This window comes from Vespa crabro, chromosome 24 (assembly GCF_910589235.1).
Source record: "Vespa crabro chromosome 24, iyVesCrab1.2, whole genome shotgun sequence".
Lineage (NCBI taxonomy): Eukaryota > Metazoa > Arthropoda > Insecta > Hymenoptera > Vespidae > Vespa > Vespa crabro.
In genome coordinates, this window is record NC_060978.1 from 1,147,087 (window position 1) to 1,169,586 (window position 22,500).

The 22,500-nt window shown below is 30.4% G+C and overlaps 1 protein-coding gene across 8 annotated transcripts in view; it reads left to right on the forward strand.

The window, feature by feature from the left end:
• LOC124432253 (growth factor receptor-bound protein 14-like) overlaps positions 1–22,500 on the forward strand; it is a 414,015-nt gene that overhangs the window by 45,723 nt on the left and 345,792 nt on the right. For 5 of the 8 annotated variants that reach the window (XM_046981009.1, XM_046981011.1, XM_046981008.1 and 2 more), the window contains one exon: positions 21,804–22,198. In XM_046981009.1, the coding sequence (XP_046836965.1) occupies positions 21,814–22,198 (385 nt within the window). In that variant the 5' untranslated portion in view covers positions 21,804–21,813. Of the gene's footprint in view, positions 1–7,728; positions 7,809–12,722; positions 12,821–21,803; positions 22,199–22,500 lie in introns of those variants that run through there. The other 3 variants (XM_046981005.1, XM_046981004.1, XM_046981013.1) reach the window with 3 other exon arrangements.

Here is a 22,500-nt window from a genome sequence, read left to right on the forward strand (position 1 = left end):
TCTCTCGTTTGAATTTTTCACGTCGATAACATTTCGTTAAAACTCCGAAATAGATTGAAGTTATAGGAGTTGTTGTAAATCAATGGACAAGGATAGGGAAGGGTGGGTGTTGCAAGTGTAGAGGAAAAAGGAAGGGGTGAAGGGGGGATGAAGGGAGGGGGGGGAGGGTGGGAGAGAAAAAAAAATTAAAGAAAGAACTCCCTTCGACAAATGAGAAAAATCTTCGTTGACTTGGATCCGACCAATGTTAAACGAACTATGCAATTTGAACAACCTATCTAAAATTACTTTCGATGCGAATCTTTCGAATGTGCTGTTCCATTGAAATTAATTTCAGTCGTGTTCGAAACCATTGCGGAAAAAAGGGATGATGACGGGTGCGGATAAAAGTGAGATGGCGAAGCTAAATGGCGAGAAAGTAGAAACAGTGAGAAAGCAAAATTATTATTCCGTTTCGTTATTGTCTTTTTAATTCGTACGAAATAAAGTCGGAATTTTGTAAGAAGTTTTTCTTTCGTCCTTTCTCTTTCTTTCTTTCTTTCTTTCTTTCTTTCTTTCTTTTTCTCTGTTTTTTCCTTTTCTTTTTTTTTTTCTTTTTTTTTAATTTTTACTTATTCATTTTTCCTTAGATAAGAGGAAAAGAAAAAATATATCCAATGCAAAGCTTTCGTCATCGTCGATTGAACATATTATCGATAAATCTCGTTATATTTAATATCATTAATATCACTTTTTAGATGATAGTTATTTCGATCGATATCACCGATATCCTATATGCGAACGATATTCAATTTCAGACTCAATACCACGCAGTCGATCTCAATCGGGAAATATCGATACCTATTGAAATTTTAGTTACTTACTTACTTATTCGTTATCATCAAGTTTCGATATTGGATACAACTCGTATCCATAATAAATTGAAATTCCTGTTTTTGCAACGAATGAATGACCTTTTATAATATATCTCATTAAATTAACGAGTATCGTTTGATATTTTTACGAAATTTTTTACGGATTAAAGGGAGAAAGAAAAAGAAAATAAAAAAATAAAAAAAAATAAAAAGAAAAAAAGAAAAAGAAAAAGAAACAAACGAATGAACGAAAAACAACAACCTAGTGACTGATCAAAGAAATTTGAAAATCTATTTGATAAGAGAAAAAGAGAGAGAGAGGGAGGGAGAGAGAGGGAGAGAGAAAATATGAATAAAAAAGACAAAATGTCGGTCATACTTAAATCTTAATAAAAGTGTCGGATAAAAAGAAATATCGTATTATCGATGCGATAAACCACATATTTGACTATCGATAATTATCATAAAATTTTCAAACGAAATGATCGATATTTGTAATATTTACGATTGGAATATTTTGATTCGTAAGAAATAAAAGGAAGAACTTTGATTCATACTTATCTTTTCCAAATGATATAAATAATATAAGATTTCAATGATAGTCTCGTAAATTCGTAAAATGTCATGTGGAATCCCTGAAATGTTTTGCTCGGGATCCTAGAATTCTACTACATCACTCTAACACATCTACCACCAACTCCTCCATGCTTCCCTCCTCCCAAAAAAAAAAAAAAAAGAAAAAAAAAAAAGAAACATATTATGAAACATCACCGATGATAAATAAATTAACGTAATAATAATGTGTCGAATGTTTTTATTATTTATTATCGTCAATCGGCATAAGATATTATTCTATACACGTAACTAATAGAAACACGTATCTACGAGATCCGTAACAATCCGTTCGGTGTCGCAGTGCGGTAAAAAAAAAAAAAAGTAGAAGTAGAAGTAGAAGATGAGGAAGATATAAAGGGGAAAAAAAAAAAAAAACAAAAAGAAAGAAAAAAAGAAAATATATAACGAATGAAAACATTCCGTCAATGTTATCGAGTTTTCATCTCGCGTTCGATAGCCTTTTCTCCGTTCGAATTCTTAACTATATCACGAAAACGACCATTTTGATATCGGACGGAGAAAATATCGAAGCACGTCGAGAATAACTCGATACCAAACTCTTTTCTTTCGATCTATTTTCGATATAAGTGATATATATATATATATATATATATATATATACATGAAGTGTGTATGTGTTATTTACTTGTATTGGTGTATGTATATATATATATATATATATATTATAATTTTTCTGACGATCATATTCCCGTTTTTTTTTTTTTATAAATATTTATTATATCCAATGCACATGAAGAATAAATGTATATTTTAATATAGCGTATATCTAACGAAAAGTGTTTATCGGTTTGTGTCACCAGGTTTATTCCAAAATCTAGTGACTTCTTTCTTTCTTCTTTTTTTTCTTTTTTTTTTTGTTTTCTTTTTATTTTTTCTTTTTTTTTTGGGGGGGGGAAAGAAACAACATGACAAGTCAATTTTGTTTTCCGAAGAGAAGGCGAGATGTCGATTTTCATCATAAATTCATTTACTTTCGACTAATCCTCTAAGAAGGGTGACACAACCCTCGTAAAAATCTTATACGTTTTTAAACAAGGGTGACTGAGAGATATCATACGAAATGTCTTTTAATTCTCTTCACGATGACGTCATTTTTATCCTCCATTTTTCTTCTTCTTTCTTTCTTTTTTCCTTTTTTCTCTTCTTTTTTGTTTTTTTTTTCCCCTCGTTTTTCAAATTAATTTTCAATCAATCGTTCGCGATATCATGCATTTCGATGTTTCGAATTGAAACTGCTAATTTGTTATTTTTATTAATTCGAAAAAAAAAAAAGGACAATGTTAAAATGTTTATCACAAAATCTTCGTCCGATAATAAAATCTTTTCGACACAAATATATATATATATATATATATATATATATATATATATATATATATATACATGTTAACTCGTAGATATTATTATGTAAATAAATAATATAATTCATCCGTCGTGTATAACGTAATTTTCTATTTTCGTAAGTATCCATTATATACGTTGGGCGATGAGAGAAAGGAAATTCAAACTAGTAAAAACATAGTTTCATTTTAAGGAAAACAAAGGGTTGGTTAAACGAACTGCGCTTTAAAATAGCCCCCCCCCTCCCGCCCGCAAAACGTATAGTAACTTGAATATATACTTTACTTAAGCGTATATAAATCCATACCGGTGTATTTAACTCGTATAACATCTCGAAAGTTTAGCGAGAGAAGAAAATTTTCATCGTTCGAACGGATGAGAAACATTGAGAAAATATTAGAGAACATTAACGATTCTAACCAACCATTTATTTCTATGCCCCCTTCACCCTACAATCCACCCAACCGATCCTACTTGACCCCAACCAATCCCACCCTATCCCATCCCATCAATTCTTTACTTTTGAAACTTATATTTCATGCGTGTTTATTTTCCATGTATATTTTACGCTTATGGAAATACACGATGTACATACCTAAATACATACATACATACATACATATATACATACATACACATTCAGATATTTACATTTAAACGTGTTAGTTATCGTATGTATAATTATATCCATCTAATATCATTGCGTAACAACATTCTTCTATTACAATTGATAATACGGCGAAGGGATAGGGTTGGGGGTAGGGTGGGGGAATGGGAGACGGATAACAATTTAAAACGATCATCGATCGATCTGTTTATAAAAATTTTCAATCTTAAAAAATCTGTCATAATTCCTTTTATATATAAACGTATATATTTTTCTTGATTATCCGAGGGATGGACGGTAGAAGGGGATGAAAGAATTGAGAGAAGTAGAGAGAACGAAAAGAAGAAAACAAAATAAGAGAAATATGACAAACAAAGAAAAAAGAAAGAAAGAAATAGAGAAAGAAAAAAATCATAATTTTTATGATAAAAATCTTTTTATGTATTCATTTAAACGATGAAAACATGATCATCATCATCGGCCATGATAAATAAAGTTTCTATAAGCGGATTCGTTTAAATGTTTTTCCGCGTGTAAACGAAAACGCGAAAAGTAAAGGAATAAGTGAGATAGAGAGTCGATTGGTGGGATAGGGAAGAAATAGGAAGAGTTAAGGGGATAGAGGATGATTGGAGGGGGCGGGGATTGAGGGGGTGAGAGATATAAATAACATGCATTTCGTTGTTGACGTTCGCCAAACGAAATCGTAGAACTAGCAAATTCTATCCTCGACTATCCTCGAACATATCCAGCTTGCTACTCTCGAAGATCTCACTGACGCATATTACGTATGTATGTAATACTAATGTATACATACATAAATAAATAAATATATATATATATATATATATATGCGTACGTATAGATACATACACTACATAGATGTATGTAGAATATATATATGAGAACTCGTCCGTCAAAGTTTTCGTGCTTCTATAAACGTTATCCTATTTCCAAAGCTTGCCAGGAATATCGTTGTACTATAATCTATCGTCCAAGTTTAAGAGGAGAGATAGAAAGAGATAGATAGATGGATAGATAGATAAAGATAGAAAGAGAGAGAGAGAGAGAGAGAGAGAGAGAGAGAGAAAAGGAGAGAGGGAGAGAGGTCGTCGTTTCTACGTCATGACTATCATCTTGACGCTTACCTACACTATGTTGATTTAACGCGGACGGATAAATCCTGGTAACTGCTTTCTAATTGCAGCTTAACACGACGACATCTAATCAATTTATCACCGTGTTTAAGATTAAATGATTGAATCGATCTTTCGTAGAAATTATTTCGTATCCCTTATCATAAACATTCGTATTAACTTATCATTTACATAACTTTGGTTAATTACCAGTTCTATAATCTATATTATAAATCTACGAGCAATTAATTATTTAAAATGATAATACTTCTGGAATACATACACACACACACACACACACACATATATATATATATATATATATATATATATATATATATATATATATATATATGTATGTATGTATATGTACGGTACCATTTTCATTTACATTAAATGCTTGATTTAATGGCATATACCGAGTAATACCTATCAATACCGATCGATCATTTATCGAACTTTTTCAATAAAAAATCTCGATAAATCAAAAGTTCATACTACTTTCATATATAACGTTATTACACTTTGGTACATACATACGGTCCATCGGTTTTAGTTCTTAACATCACTTTTTTAAAACGTCTTAAGTAAAACTTGGTTTAAATTTAATATCAAACTTTTAACATCTATTGAAATTATTCCGATAAATCCGAGTTAGTTAGTCGTTAACCTGTATTATTTTCTATTATGTGTATTCTCCATTACTACGTTGGAGATATTCTATAATAAAGTCTTATCCATGAAAATAACCTTTTATATATATATATATATATATATATATATATATATATATGATAATTCTCTTTAAAATTCTAAATAGATCGAGGAATATAATAATAACTTCGTTATAGTCTTGTAAAATAGGTGACATTTTCGTGATAAGAAACAAAAAGGAAAAAAAAAACAAAGAAAAAAAAAAAGAAAAAAAAAAAAAAAGAAAAATGCAATTTTATGACGAAATAGCACGAGGTTACGATCGTGTCGTAGTATTTTTTTTCTTTTTTTTTTGCTATTATCTCTTTTTTCTGTTCTTTTTTCTCTTGTTTCTTTTTTTTTTCTTTCTTTCTTTTTTTGTTTCTCTTTTCTCTTTAGTTCTTTTTTAGCTTTCAATTCTTACTCGAACTTTTTCAACCGATGCGGATTCGTTTCAATAAATCACGAATTGCACTACCCTATCTTTGATTTTTCTCTTTGGTCTTCGTTTCACGTCAGATACAAATGTTAAATTGTGATTGTAAGTTGGAACAAAAGAAAAAAAAGAAAAAAAAGAAAAAAGAGGAGGGAGAGTAAAAATAAAACAGAAAAGAAAAAAGAAAGAAATAGAAAAAGAACGTGATTGATCCACGTAATTCCAATACTATTGCTGTTTGACTATTCAATTTCGGATTATAATACTTATGTAATACAAAATATATGTTTGTATATATGTAAATATATTAGGTAGGATATGTGTGTGTGTGTGTGTGTGTATGTGTGTATGTGTGTGTGTATCGTCGAATCTCGATTACGAAAAAATATTACGACATTTGATTTTCACATTGATTACGTTAATTAACGAATTGATTTTTAATGAGAATAAAAATGAACAATAAAAAGAAGAAGAAAAAATAAATGAAGAAATAAACTAACAAGATAGCATTTTGTACCTTTTCGTAGAAGATCACTATCAAGATATTAAGTTTCAAAGTTGATATTCCTTGCCGTGATATTCCTTGCACACACACACACACACACGCACACACACACACATACAAAGACCGTCCAAGCAGTCTTTTTACGTGTATATAAGTAACATCAAGATAATCCTAATGTCTCATGTAAAGTATAACATCATTAATGTATTCAAAAAAAAAAAAAGAAAAAAAAAAGAAGAAAAAACATTTCTAACATGAAATAAAAAGATATATATATATATATATATATATATATATATATATATTTTAAATAATGTATAAAAAGTACACGGGGATGATTCACCATATCAAATAATTATTCTTGATCATGACACGTATCTCTCTTTACACGAATTGGTTTGAAATATATATATATATATCTCCCTCTCCTTCTCTTTTTTTTATTTTTTTTTTTTTTATTTTTCCATTGCACTTTAAATACTTACCGTAGGGAGGAAAGTGAAAGAAACAATCGGTTATACACGGTGATAAATTTAAATCGGACATATGTATCGTTGAGAATAGAACAGAATACAAATGGATTACATTTGGCTGGGATTTAGAAAATCCAGAAAATCTATGTACACCCACGCACTGAATAAAATGAATTCGTGTCTCTCTCTCTCTCTCTCTCTCTCTCTCTCTTTCTTGCTTTCTCCATTGCGTGTTATATCGAACTATCACAATTCCTTTTTATCATATTAACAACGTATGCTTCTTTCGAAATAATCAAATATGTTCGTTTTTATTGCGTCCGGACAATCCGACGCCATTTGATCGTTTAAAATGGATACCTTTTACTCTATTGTAATATCGCGTCGCGTTGGATTAAGCGTCGGTTCACGTCGCGTGCCGATTCACTTCGTTTTCTCATAAAATTTCTTGGCCAAGAATCAATTTATCTTGAGGTTATAAATTTTCGAATGATGATAAATAACGTTAAATTAGATTAGAAAAAGTTTTATAGTGTCTGCATGTACATTATTTTCAATTTTATTTATTTATTTATTTATTTATTTATTTATTTATTTATTTTCATTTTCCTTTATAAATTTAAAATCGACGATTAAAGTTGATGGACGTCATTTAATAATTATCAATAAATCGTAATTAAAATTAAATCCAGAATTAATTCCTTCGACTTTATTAATTCAAATGTTACATGGTTACATAGAATTACACACACACACACACACACACACACACACACACACACACATATATATATAAACATAAACACACACGTGCACACGTACAAATATTCATGATCCTAATAGTAATTAATAAATCTCTCTGTAGGTTCAAATTTAAATTACTTCTAGTTAATTCGATAAAGTAATCGATTCGATATTATTATCACAATCATTTTTTCTTTTTCCTTTGTAGATTTTTCAAGTTGTTTCAATGAAATTACAATTGACGATTACGATAGAGAGAGATAGAAATAGTCTCCGTGATCCATCGAGATCATCGTCTAGATTCGTTTATATCTTCGAATGGTAGAGAATGATGAAGAAGAAGAGAAGGAGGAGGAGGAGGAGGAGGATGGAACGAAAAGAAAGTAATTCTAATTGGCAGTATTTCTCAAACCTATTGTTTACTGGAATATCAATTATATCGGATCATTGAATTTAAAATCTATATATATATATATATATATATATATATATGAGTCGTTTATTTTGAAAGTGGCCTAACTCCATTTGTCAATTTTTTCTGGTTGCTATAATTACATGTACAACTTTATCTTATTTATCAGTAACGCATTTCAGGTTACTTATATTTCGAACAAATACGATAATTCTTGACACATAAGTTTTCAGAGTTAGTTCAATAATTTAACCGTTTATTTTGAATGTGGCCTAACTTCATTTATACTTAAATCAATGAATGAAAATGAAAATTTTAAAGTCCTGAATTTATTACCACGTCGGGGTAGATCAAGAAAGTTCGAAAATATTGTATTGACACCACTGTATAAAAATATCAAACAAATTACAACAGCAAAATTCAAGGACATAATTGACCTATTACGATATATATCACCGAAACATCATGATTTTTTCAAATTCCTTTCACATACACAAAATCTAGATGAGTAGTAAATTGTTTTGTAATAAATTTATGTTTGTAATTTTGTACGTTATTTAGTTAAAAAATGTTTTGAATCGCATAAATTATGTTTTCGAAATGTTTTAAAGATATGTAAAATAAATTGATTATTATTTTTTTCAATTTGAAGCATCTTAAATTATGTTGAATGGACTTGGGCACCTTCAAATTTTATAATAAATCTGATTGTTAATTTTGAAAGTGGCCTAACTCCATTCTTGATAAGAAAACGCATATTATCGCCACTAATATGCACTTAATAATTGCCATTATTTTAATAGGAACCATAAATTTAACACCCTTAGATACACTTAAGTAGTATAACTCATTAGTATCCTATACGTATATTTTTAAATTCATTGAAACGCAAACCCTTAAATATCTCGATTTGAAGATAAATGGAGTTAGGCCACTTTCAAAATAAACGGCTCATATGTATATAAGTTATATTTTAAGAACTCTTGACACATAAATACAAAACGCTTTTGTAATTCACGCTTTCGTAATTCACACTTTCGTAATTCACGCGACATTACACACGCGTGCAGCACATACTCAACACGACAAACGCATATATTTCTTCTATCTTTATTCTTGCGAACGATGCGAATTTCTTTTTCCCTTTTATTTATTTATTCACTTTTTTCTTTTTATATCAAACGGCGTAACAATCTTTCGCTAGAACGACGTCAAACATCTCTCGATGCTTGCGTAATAACAATAATAATAATAATAATAATAATAATAATAATAATAATAATAATAATTCTTTTTTTTTTGTCTATTTGCGTAAAAATCCCGTTTGATAATGTTCTTCTAATTTCGAGCAAGGTAAATAAAATGAAACGGAGGGAAAGTAGATTATATTGTTTCAAGGACAAAATCAGCCAGGCACTGAAACATTCGTATTACTTAACGGAAAGAGAAAGAAAAAGAGATATAGAAGGAATAAGGACAAAGATAGACAGAGATAAAAAGAGAGAGAGAGAGAGAGAGAAAATAAAGCGAAAACTTCGAAAGAGAAAGGAACCGATTACTCTTCTTACGTGAACAAACAAGAACGAGAGTTTCGTATAAAACAATTGCCGATTGTTATTTTCTCCGATAGCTTCTCGTGACAATCTATGATGGAAGAAAAGAGAAAAGAAAAGAAAAGAAAAAGGAAAAATATATAAAAATAAATGAAAGAGAAAAAGGAAGAAAAAAAAAGAAAAAAGAGACTTTTTTTCATATATTTTTCGTAATCTTGTAAGTACATGCAAAGAACGTAAATTCAACGTACGCGTATAATACCATATACTATTCACTACCTCCCCCTCCTACCACCACCCCCAACTTTATTTATTATATCTAGGTACGTACGTACGTACGTACGTACGAAATGCATAAGTTTTATGCATTTTTAGAGCGACGTTGTTTGTTGTCGGTTGAATATTATTCTTAGACTTTCCGTTTATCTCCTTTTTTTTTTTTTTTTTTTTTTTTTAATAAAACAAATCGAAATGACAAAAGTATTTTAATCGTTCATACTTATCGATTATAATAGATTTTTATTTTGTAGAACATATTAATGGAATATTACGAAATGAAACGATGAAATAATAATTTAAACGATAAAATAATAAATTTGTTACTAATCAATATAAGTGCTTATTTATTCATTTATTTATTTACTTAGATATGTATGAATTAGGTATATTCGTAAAATATACCCTCGTACGTTCTTTCATTTTTCGAATGCACCTTACTTCCATATCGTGTCGATTTTTCTCTTTCTTTTTACCGTTTCCTTTCTTTTGTGCTATTTTCTTTTTTCTTTTTCCCTTTTCTGTCTCTCAATCTCTCTCTCTCTCTCTCTCTCTCTCTCTCTCTCTCTCTCTCTCTCTCTCTCTCTCTCTCTCTCTCTCTCTCTCTCTCTTACACACACACACACATACACATACACACATTTAGACGATTCTCCGCCATTTATAGACGACGAATTACGATGAGAGAATAATCCGATTAATCCGAACTAGTCGACAGTTGCAGCCGCATATCGAAATCGACGGAATGGATTACCGAAGATGCACTTTATTTTTTTTATTTTTATCTTTTCGTTCTTTTTGTTTTTTTGTTTTTTATTTTTTTTTTTTTTTGTTTTTTCTCTTTTTTCTTTTCTTTTTCTTTCCATTCGCGGAAATTCGTTACTCGCGTCTCTCTCGCTGCTATCACCCTCCCGCAACCCTTCTAGTCGCTCTCCCCCCCCCCCCCCTCTCCCCCTCCACATCCTCCACTCAACGCTCGAAACCATTTATTTTGTGGCCTGGGATTTTGCTAGTGTGTGCATTGCCGTTATGTTAGTTGTGTGCATGTGTGCGTATATAGGTGGTAGGAGTGGGGGGAAAATCACTTTTCAATGTCGCAGGGAAAGCGATATTCTAGCCGTTATACGTAAATAGTAAAAAAACAAAAAAGAACAAAAAAAAAAAAGAAAGAAAAAAAGAAAAGAAAAAAGAAAAATGGAAAAAGAAGTGAAAGAACATAAAAGAAAAACAAAGGAAACAGGCGAAACCATCGGTTTAATAATATTGGAAAATATCGAAGATAAAATTCGTACGAATATTATGAAATATTAAAGAAAATTGCAATTATAAAATGAACATCAAAATGACGATGATGATGATGATGATGATCACGATAATGATAATGATCATAATAATAATAATAATAATAATAATAATAATAATAATAATAATAATAATAATGTTATTAACACGTCATCGACGAATAATTGAGACAATACTTGTATACTTTTATATCTCCGTGTATATCGATTTCGATTAATAGCGGAAAGAAGGATCGACATAACGTTATCGTTATCTGATTGTTATTTCAATACCAGACCAAAAGGGATTAATTAAAAAGTCTATTGAAAGTCCATTCATCGATTGCGATAGAGAGAGAGAGAGAGAGAAAGAGAGGGAGAGATATTCGTTACCACGTTAATGCGATATTTCAAATCGTTGAGAAAAAAATAGGAAAGCTGTAGTGGGATAGGGTGGATGGGGGGTTATTTAGAGAGGGCGTAGGGGGAAGAAAAAAAGAGAGAAAAACAAATGTCGAATTGAATAGTTGTCCTAAGTGAGATCTATTGAAAGGAATATTAGCGTTATGATATAAATTCTTGTTTTTCTTTTTTTCTTTTTTCTTTCTTTTTTTTCTTCCTCTCTTCCTCCTCTCCCGCCCTCACCCTCCCCCCTCCCCCGTCTATCCCGACAATTGATTTTTACGAACTATTGAAATTTTTAAAAACGAACGATTCCAATTGATTGGATTACTTTCAAGATCCAGTTATTTTCAATTACGATGTTATTATTCCAATCGAGATGAATTGTTACGTGGATAGGGTACTACGATTGAAGAAAAAAGAAAAAAAAAAGAAAAAAAGAGAAAAAAGAAAAACAGGAGAAAAAGAAAAGAGAAAAGGGAAGAAGGAAGGAAGGAAGGGAGGGAAGAAAGTTAGGGAAAGAAAGAAAATATATAAATTGAGTTGGCCTAACGAATATAAAAAAAAAAAGTACGAAAGAGTTAATGTCATTAACCTTCATCTTGTTCTTTTTTTGTGTTGTTTTGTTTTGTTTTGTTTTGCTTTTATTTTTCTTTTCGTTCTCTCTCTCTCTCTCTCTCTCTCTTGTTGTTTTTCTACTTTTTTCTTCTTTTTTTTTTTTTTTTTACGACGACTCGAAACGGCTTCGAAAAGACGTTTATCGTCAAAGACGATAATTGAAGTAGATGTATTTGCAGGAAGCCTTTCAAAACTGTCTTACTATATGAGTTACGTGAGTACAGTGAGAAAGAGAGAGAGAGAAGGAGAGAAGGAGAGAAGGAGAGAGAGAGAGAGAGAGAGACAGAAAGAAATATCCAAGGTAGTGGTATAGGGTGATGGTGATTGTGATAGTTGGGGTGGGGGAGAGGGGGAGGGTGGTTATAGGAAAGACGAGAGAAAGACAGCCGATTATTTCCCCTCAGTACGTCATTTATCATCGAGAAATGGCGTCCAGTAGCCGCAATGTTTTACCCGAATGTCGCAGTAATGTACATGACGTACAACTAGAAAAGGATAATGGACGAGAGAAATACATACATACGTATTTATGTTTGTATATATATATATATATATATATATATATATATATATATATATATATACGTATGTATATATGTATATATATATACACATGCATACATATGTACTTACGTGAAACGTAAGTACTACGTTTTCTCCTTTGCTCTCTCATACCCCTTTCCAATCCCTTTTCCTATGTAAACCATCGTAAAGCTGGTAGCTATAACTCCTGGGAGATGAGCATAAAAAGAAGGCTGGAGTGGATTTGATATGGTGGGTGTGGTCATCGTCACCGAATATCAAAAAATCTATTTTCGATATAATCTTCCTATTGAAAATTATTTAATAAGGAAGTAAGTACGTACTTACTTAATTACTTACTTACTTATTTACTTACTTACTTTCTTACTTTCTTTCTTAATTACTTAAATTACTTGGTTGCTTACTTACTTACTTAACGTAATCAATTTCAGTATCCTTCTTACGATAGTATATAACATTATTCAATCGTATCGCGAATTAATCTTCGTCTATCGATTATCGAATGAATTTTTATCTATATATATATATATATATATATATATATATATATGAGTCCTATATAATTCAATAAGATAGAGATAATGAAAGAGAAAGAGTGAGAGAGAGAGAGAGAGAGAGAGGGAAAGAGAGGGAGAGAGAGAGAGGGAAAGAAAGAGAGAGAGGGAGAGAGAATACTCGGGAAGAGATAAAGCGAAGGAGGTAAGGATAGGTCAGTGTTCTAATACTCTTCTTTTTTTTTTTCTTTTTCTTTTTTTTTTCAATCTCTTCCAACCTGCAATTAATTTACTTTTTTTTTTTTTACTGATAAAATTCTTATTAAAGAAAAAGATCTTAGACGATAATCTATAATCCACTGTTATACGTATGATATTATTATTATAGTATATATATATATATATTATATCGTCGATCATCGACGTACAATTAAAAGGTTTAAATAAAAAATATATTTTGCTCCCTTTTACGTTTTTTAGATACCCTCTTTTTTGGTCGAATAAAAATATATAAAAAATATATAAAATTAATCATGTATAATATTATGTATTAGCATTCATTCAAATTATCACGAAAAGTTTCATGACGATTCGAAATTTAAAGGAATATATATATACATATATATATATATATATATATATATATATATATATATATATATATATATATATAAATTTAAAAAGTCGAATATGTAACAACATTTGTAGTGTTTGGATTTAATAGTGTAAAGTTACTAATATAAAAAAAAATATTTATCGTATATGTCTAACTATTATTAATTAATTTAAAAAAAAAATAATATATATATATATATATATATATATATAAACAATGTTACGAATTATCTAACTATAGTTCTATACAAAAATTCTTTTTTTTTTTGTTTTTTATTTTTATACGCAATTTTACGTAATAACAAATACGAAGTTTTGTCCTAAATCACGTATAATATACGTTTATACTCGAAATATTATAGATCGTAGATTTTTATAATAATAATAGTAACTTTAATAATTCTGCTATCGCGTACGATTGATTTCGATATCGATGTAAAAGAAAAGAAAGAAAAAAAAGAAAAGAAAAAAAAAAGAGAAATCTTTCGGCTAACCCTTCGAGATATGTTCATTCGTCTGTGTATTCTATTTCTGTTTGTTGACTTAGATAAATGATTAGACCGTGTAAATATCTGCTGACTGATAGTATTAATCACGGACATTCCTTTTTCCTTTCTATTTTTTCTTTTTTTTCTTTTTTGTCTTTTTTGCTCGTGAGATATTTCCTATGACTATTGTTTTATGACGATACCACCAAATTGTATAGTTCGTATACTATGATATATGCGAGATTTGTAGAAACTGCGGTACCATTGACTCATTATGGCACACGTATCATGAGAATATGAAACACGAATCACAAATTACGATCATAAATTACTCAATCAATGCATTTCTAGTGCAACCAACTTCACAAGTTTCTTTTCATCTAGATCGTACATTTTGATCGTACATCCTCTCTCTCTCTCTCTCTCTCTCTCTCTCTCTCTCTCTCTCTCTCTCTCTCTCTCTCTCTCTTTCTCTGAGAGATAGATAGAGACAGAGATAAATAGAGAATGAACAAATACAAACGCAACGTAGTCTACTTTATAGCTTTTATTTCCATAAATTTCTAATAACTAAAACTATTCATGAAATATATATATATATATGTATAAAATTGAAAAAAAAAATAAATAAAACAATAATTCTAAAAAATGTTCATGTAACGCGGAAATAAAATTTATTCGAGAGAAGTTTTCTCGAGGGATAAAAAATTTATAAAATATGCGTATCAAGGGCTTCATTTTCTTTCTTCTCTTATTTTTTGTTCTTTTTTTTTTCCTTTTCTTTTTTTTTTTGACGATTTAAATCGTCCATTATATTCGTTCACTCGTAATAGAGATAACATTTGAATAATACCGATTTCGAATGTTTTTTTTTTCTTTTTTTTTTTTTCTTTTTTCTTTTTTTTTTCTTTTTTTTTTTTTTTTTTTTTTTGTAATCAAAGGATCAATTTATCAAAGGCAATTTAAAAAACGATTTAACGATATCACTTGCATGCATATGTACATACGTACTACGAGAAATTCCGTGATCCAGAAACGTTTGTCCTTGTTCGTTTAATGTCGACTATACGAAATCGTTTACGAGCTTGATTTCGCTCGATTCTCTTCGTTTTATTGCTTAGGTCAGATCGTTCGAGAAGGGGCCAACATTAAAGCAAAAGCTGTTGTTAGATTTCCGCGTTACGACGATTGTCGGTTTAATGTTACGATATTTACGAGGATCAGTGCAATGTAATATCGGTCGTGACCTCTTCATTCTCTTATCGGTATATATATATATATATATAATTTATTTATTTATATCTTCTGCAATTACGTGATATCGAATGATAACAATCGATCATCACGATGATAACGATTATCAATATGATCTTTGTATTACGCGGGTCGATTTAACGTCACATATCCCTTTTTAATCTATTAACCTTCCTAATTCAATTCTTTAAAAAGGAATAACAACGTGCAACATTTATAGTCGATCGACGAGACGATTATATACGTCATAAATGATTTCTAATAATTTTCTAATAATCTAAATTAAATAATCTTTTGGAATATATCTATGTATATTTTATGGGAAATATAATTTCGATTAACACTTTGACAAGAGCACGATTTTATAGAATATAATAAATGCACGGAATTGTACGGATATTCTTTTTCGATATAGAGAAAAAAGGGGAATGGAGGGGGCAAAAAAAAAAAAAAGAGTAAAAGAAAAATGTTCGTTTCAATTATTTAACATAAAATATTATTTATTTGTTTATCTCTTTTACGAGATTGTTCAAAATATATTTCAATGTGCATAGCGAAGGTTAAACATAATTGTGGGATAGTTTTGAAACTCATCTTTTTTAACTCGCCGAATTTAATTTAAGGATAGCGATTTAATCTCAATAAGGATTAAAATTTATTATCGTATTTTTCGACGTAATAATTTCTGTCCAAAAAAGAAAACAAAAAAAAAACAAAACAAAAAGACAAGAAAAAACTATCACTATTTCGTCAGATCTTTCATGTTGAACTCTTATAAGTTTCGTATAAATAAATGTTTTATGAACATCGTCGAAATGACTATGATGCTTTATTCGCGTCAAATGCGTGAACATTGTTACTAAATAAATTTAAAAAGTTTGTAAAATTTTACGATAGCACTGATCGCGTCCTATGGATTAAAAAAAAAAAAAAGACAAGCGTAACAATTAAAAAATTTGTCCGATTACGACGATTACGACGAAGTAACGTTCAAATGTCTCTTCTTTTTTGGAAATTAAATTAACGAGCGATTCGTAGTAGAGTGTTTTTTCTTTCTTCTTTTTCTTTTTTCATGATTATTTCGAACGAAAAAGAAAAAAGGATGAAATTGAAAAGGATTTAAAAAAAAAAAAAAGAAAAAAAAAAAACAAAACAAAAAGGAACAACCGATTTCGTCGATTATTATACCAACTTTATGTCTTTTATTTTTCTTTTTAACATTTTCGTATTTGCATTTTTTGTAAAATATCATCGTTAAATAATAATTTTACAAATTCGACCGATAATATTTATTCTTTCGTAATCGTTCGAAAATTCTTCTTCCGTGCGAATGCACTTTACCTATCCGTTCTCACCCTTCCCTTTTAACCCCGTGGGATTTTCAATTTCGTGATATTGAAAAAAATTCTACGGAACATTATTTTAACGAAATTAAATATTCCGTTATCGCGCAAATATTTCGCAAAAGAAAAAGAAAAATAAAGAAGAAAAAGGAAGAAGAAAAGAAGAAGAAAAAAAAAGTAGGGAAATTTTATTAATCTCCGTACGGGTTGCGGGTGAGCGTAAACGAAAAAGATAAAGAATAACAAAAGTAAGGAAGAGAAAAAGAGGCGGGAAAAAAAAAAGGGAAAAAAGGAAAAGAAAAAAAAAAAATAAGAAAAAGCAAACTTCTCCGAAGGTATACGAAATTTTTATCGCGAGAACGCTTAAAAGCTCACGAGGAGGAGGTCATGGGATAGGAGGGGAATAGGAGGAGGATAAGAGGGGGGGAGGGTTGCTCCACTTATTTTCAATGAAGCGATGATATAGGAGCCACGAAAGTTTTCTTTTTTTTTTTTTTTTTATATATATATAATTCAATCTCACGAACGATAGTACGAAAGACAGTCGTGCATGAAGGAAAGAAAGAAGGAGAAAGAAGATAAAGAGAGAAAGAGAGAGAGAGAGAGAGAGAGAGAGAGAAAAAAAAAAGGAAAATAAAAAAAAGAACAAGAAAAAAAGAAGTTAAGATTGGTGTGACTTAGTTCGACCAGTGAGTGGGTAGGAAAGTGGGTGGAAAGAGGAGGGGGTATAGGGGGAGTGGGGGCACGAACGATCGATAGATGGTAAAAGAAACAACTCTCTTATTCCGTTCTTCTTCCCTTTCTTTCATTTTCTTTCTATTTTTCACGATTTTACTTTATTTTATATTCTTTCTTGTTCTTACCCTGTAAGGGATACGGAAAAAAAACTTTAAAAACCGATGGAATGGTATACACGGAGAGAGAGAGAGAGAGAGAGAGAGAGAGAGAGAGAGAGAGAGAGAGAGAGAGAAAGAGAGAGAATCCGCTACAAAGGACGTATCAGAGGAAGTTCGTGATAACTATGTACTTATCTATGTATTCAGAAAAGTACAACCAAACTTAAAGTGAAGATACAATGAGAAAGGATAAAAGAGAGAGAGAGAGAGAGAGAGAGAGAGAGAGAGAGAGAGAGAGAGAAAAGCAAGGATTCGAGAAAGCGAGAAAAAAAATAAATAAAATAAAATAAAATAAAATAAATGAATAAATAAAATGAACGATCGAAGATAAAGAAAAAAAAAAAAAAAAAAAAGAAAGAAAAACAACAAAGAAAATCCACATTTATTCATATTTTCTCGTTACTATGGATATTACGACGAAGCTACGCTTTGTTTGGTGAATGCAATGTAATACTTTTTGTTTGTTTTTATCTCCGGGGGGTGGGTGGGTGGTTGAGAGGGGACAGAAGGGGAGAAAAAGGGAAGAAATCAGGAGTGATAGAACGAAAAGAACGTAGGAATGATTAAAAGTGGAATAACGTGCTATGAGATATTTATATGAAAAAAAAAAAAAAAAAAAAAAAAGAAAAAAAAAGAAAATAAGAAGAATAAAAAAAATGAACAAAAAGAAATGGAATACGATCGAAGATGAAACATCGGATTAATTTATTCACATTTATTTTCTCGTACATGTAATATTACGATGAAGTTACGATGAATTTTATAGATAATATTACGACGAAGTTGTTTTCGTTTATCTCTGTGAATTGTAAATAACAACTTCTATTTGTTTTTATCTCTCCTTCCTCTCTCTCTCTCTCTCTCTCTCTCTCTCTCTCTCTCTCTCTCTCTCTTTCTCTTTTTTTCTCTCTTTACGTGTGTGTGTGTGTCTCTTTTTCTTCCAAAAAAAAAAAAAAAAAAAAAGAAAAAAAAGGAAAAAAGAGATAGAAAAAGAAAAAAGAAACGAAAATGCAGATCTTTAGAATGAAATGAGGTGAGAATGATAAAGTTAAAAGAAGGATAATGTGAGAAGAAGAATATGAGAAAAATATTTTTCTCTTTCAGTAATATCACCATGAAAAGTTCCACTTGTTATATTTTTTTTTTTTTTTGCGAATGTTATAATACACTTTTTGCATGTTTATTTTTATCTCTCTCTCTCTCTCTCTCTCTCTCTCTCTCTCTCTCTCTCTCTCTCTTTCTATATATATATATATATATATATATATATATATATATCTCTATATCTATCTCTATCTCTTTTTGTCTTCCTTTCTGCATCACTTATTCTCCGAAAAAAAAAAATAAAAGCGAAATACAGAGATCTTTATAACGAAATATTGTGAGAATGGTAGATTAACAAAAAAAAAGAAAAATAAAAAAAACAGAAAAGAAAGGATAAAAACGTACGACGAAAATGTGAATGAGAGAAGGTGCAATCGAAAATGAAAAATCGCATTAATTTATTCATATTTTTGCTCTTCCTATAATATTACGACCAAGTTAAACTTGTTGTTATATTTTTATATGCGACGAATGCATATAAATTATTTATTAAGATATTAAAAATATTATAGAATAATATTTCTATTTGTCTTTATCTCCCCCCCTCCTCTCTCTCTCTCTCTCTTTCTCCGAGAATAATGTATGAAATAAAATAAAATAAAATAAAAACGAAAAAAAACAAAAAATAAAGAAAAGAAAACACATATCAAAGGTAGATGGATGCTTGAGGAGACTAGATGTGTTTATGAGGGGAAAAGAGGGGTGATGCGTGGGGAAGAGAAGGAGGACGGGAGACAAGGGAATAGTGACGCGTTAGAATGAAACGAGGTGAAAATGATACGAATTAAAAGGAGGATAACGTGCAACTAGGATGCAACGAATTCGAGATCAAGACGTGGATTTGTGGAATAGAGAAAGGGGGACTGTGAAGGTGGTAAAGTGGGTGGTTAAAATGGTTGGAGTAGGTGAGTGGGTTTATCGTACGCGTCTATGTCTATGTCTATGACTATTTCTGCGTATACATATGTATGTATGTGTGTGTGTATGTATTTATGTGGATAGATGTATTTGTGTATTAGTAGTAGTTGTGTGCGGGATGAAACGCGAAAGCTTTCCCAGAATAATTGAACGCGGCTCGTCCCGATCGATAGTTCCTTTTCCGGCTGGAGTGTGCCGTTGGTAGTTCAGAGAGAGAGAGAGAGAGAGAGAGAGAAAAGGAGGTTGTTGGCCATGGTTTGTCGTTGCCACATTCCCTTCCTCCTCCTCCTTCTCCTCCTCCTCTTCCTCCTTCTCTTCTTTTTCTTCTTGTGCTTCTGCTTCTGCTTCTGCTTCTGCTTTTGCTTCTTCTGCGTTAGATTGAGGAAAAGGGATTCGTACGAAAAGACGCGGGAAAAAAATGAAAAATAAAAAAGAGATAAGAGAAAACCTTTAATCCCGATAATATCATCATTCTAGTCGCGTAAGTTCGCGACGTCGTTGTCATCTCTGTTCTTTCAATGCATTTGATTTTCATTTCCTAGAACGAATAAAACAGATACCTTTGACTTATCTTCCCGATAAGCTTCGGATATTTCCTATTGTGTGTATGTATATGTGTGTGCTTGCGTGTGTGTGTGTGTGTGTGTGTGTGTGTCTGTGTATTTTTTTTTCTTCTTTTTCTTCTTTTTTCCTTTTGAAAAATCAAATCTCTTTCTTTCGCATTAACGATCAAAATACAATTTAAACTAATGGTATTCCCTTTAGTTTATTTTACTTCGCATATTGAATGAATATATATATATATATATATATATATATATATATATATGTGTGTGTGTGTGTGTAAATTAATTTCTAAATGAAATATATCCATGAAAAATCTATATGATATAAAAATTAATTAATTTTATATTTACAAATATATATATATATATATATATATTTTTTTTTTTAAATATATGTATATATATACACATATATTTTTTTTTATCATAAGATATTGATAGGAGAAAAGAAAAGGTCGAACGCGAACATATTTTTTTTCTTTCCTTTTCTTTTTTTTTGTTAAGCCGAAAGAGAGAGAGAGAGAGAGAGAGAGAGAGAAAGAGAGCGTGATGAAATCTCAATGGAAAAGTTTTCAAGTCCAAAAGAGTAAACAAAAAGTATTATTGGTTAAAAGCTTACCTGGCCTTTAGCGACTACATATATATATATATATATATATATATATTTAGAATCCGATAGATTTTGAACTAGACTAGCGAAGTTTAAAATACATACTCGATTTTTACATTAAAAGGTCGAAGCGTTTGTATTGTTCGCAACAAACAGAGTATACGAAGTGAAACGAGAAAGGGTGAGGAGAGAGAGAGAGAGGGGGGTGAGGTAGGGATGGAAGTAGGGAGAGAAAACAATTAATTAATATTATCACGCGTATTGTTATCGACGTTACGGATTTCATAGGACGTTATCGTTATTGAATTAGAACGTTCCCCCGAAAGCCAGGAACCATAGCTGACCGTTTTATAACTGTTTACATTATTTTCGTAAACACGAATCAATCGAATACCACCACGATATCGGAATATTGGAAATTAACTTATTCGGGTTCATTGTACGTTTGATCATTCAACAAGGAAGAAGATAACACGTTTCTATTGTCAGTAAAATCAAAAGATTATTGTTATTGACTATTATATAAATTTATAATAATAATATACACATTTAATAATAAATTTATTATTATTATTATTATTATCATTATTATTATTATTATTTTATCGATTAATAATAATAAAATAATATTAAAATACAAAGATATATATAATTAACATACGATAATAAAATAATAATACATTTTATAAATTAATAATAATAATAATAATAATTATTATTATTATTAAATCTTTTTATGATCTATAAGATCGATAAAAGATATATCGATATTTTGTATCAACGAGATGTTCCTTTATATTTCGATAGATACGTTTAGTAATTAAATGTGTATAAAAAGAAAAGAAAAGAAAAATTACAAGAAAAAAAATTTTATATATATATATATATATGAATATTCAAGATATGATAAATCGATAAAGAAAGTTTTTCATCGATCGGTAAAATACCGATCGAACTGTCGTTAAATATCGTAACTACATTACCTGCATTAACTTTCGTTTTTCAGTGCCGTCGATATGGTAGGAAGCAGTACTAAAGCCGAATCGACATTGCTCACCAGCGCCACTCGAGAGGATGGCGGCGTTGAGGTCGAGGTCGGCATATGCAGAAGCTCATCCTATATGATACTTCCTGTTGAGAGTTGCCTAAATCGTAACATAAACGATCAGGCAATAAGAAATTCGATAGATCGTCTCGCTGGATCAATGATCATTCCTGGGAATCACATGGACGGCGAACTCGACGAACTCGATAATACGAGAAACGATCCTCGTGCCGATCTCATCTCTAAACGTTTCTTCAAACTCGCAGGTGCTTTTAGGGCTCATCTATCAAGGAAAAACACTGGAAATTATGGAAGTTGGCTGATAGAAATACACAGACGATGCTCGAAGATGTACAGTAAGTTCAACAATCGTTCAATTTTCTTACGTTCAAGTACAAAACAAAAATAAAAAAAGAAAAAAAAAAAAAAAAAGAAAAAATAACCGGAGTAAAACAATTCTCTCCATGGGGAGAGGGGTTGGAGTGTCGTCGTAATGGGAATTATAATTTGTCGAACGTAATTTTTCGATAACGTTTTACGCGTTACGTTATCGTTACGAAAAAAATCAATCGCATTATTTTACGCGTATCATCACCCGACGCGCGACTTTCGATCGAAACGAAACGGATCGCAAAAGGATAAAAGGAACAAAAGAATA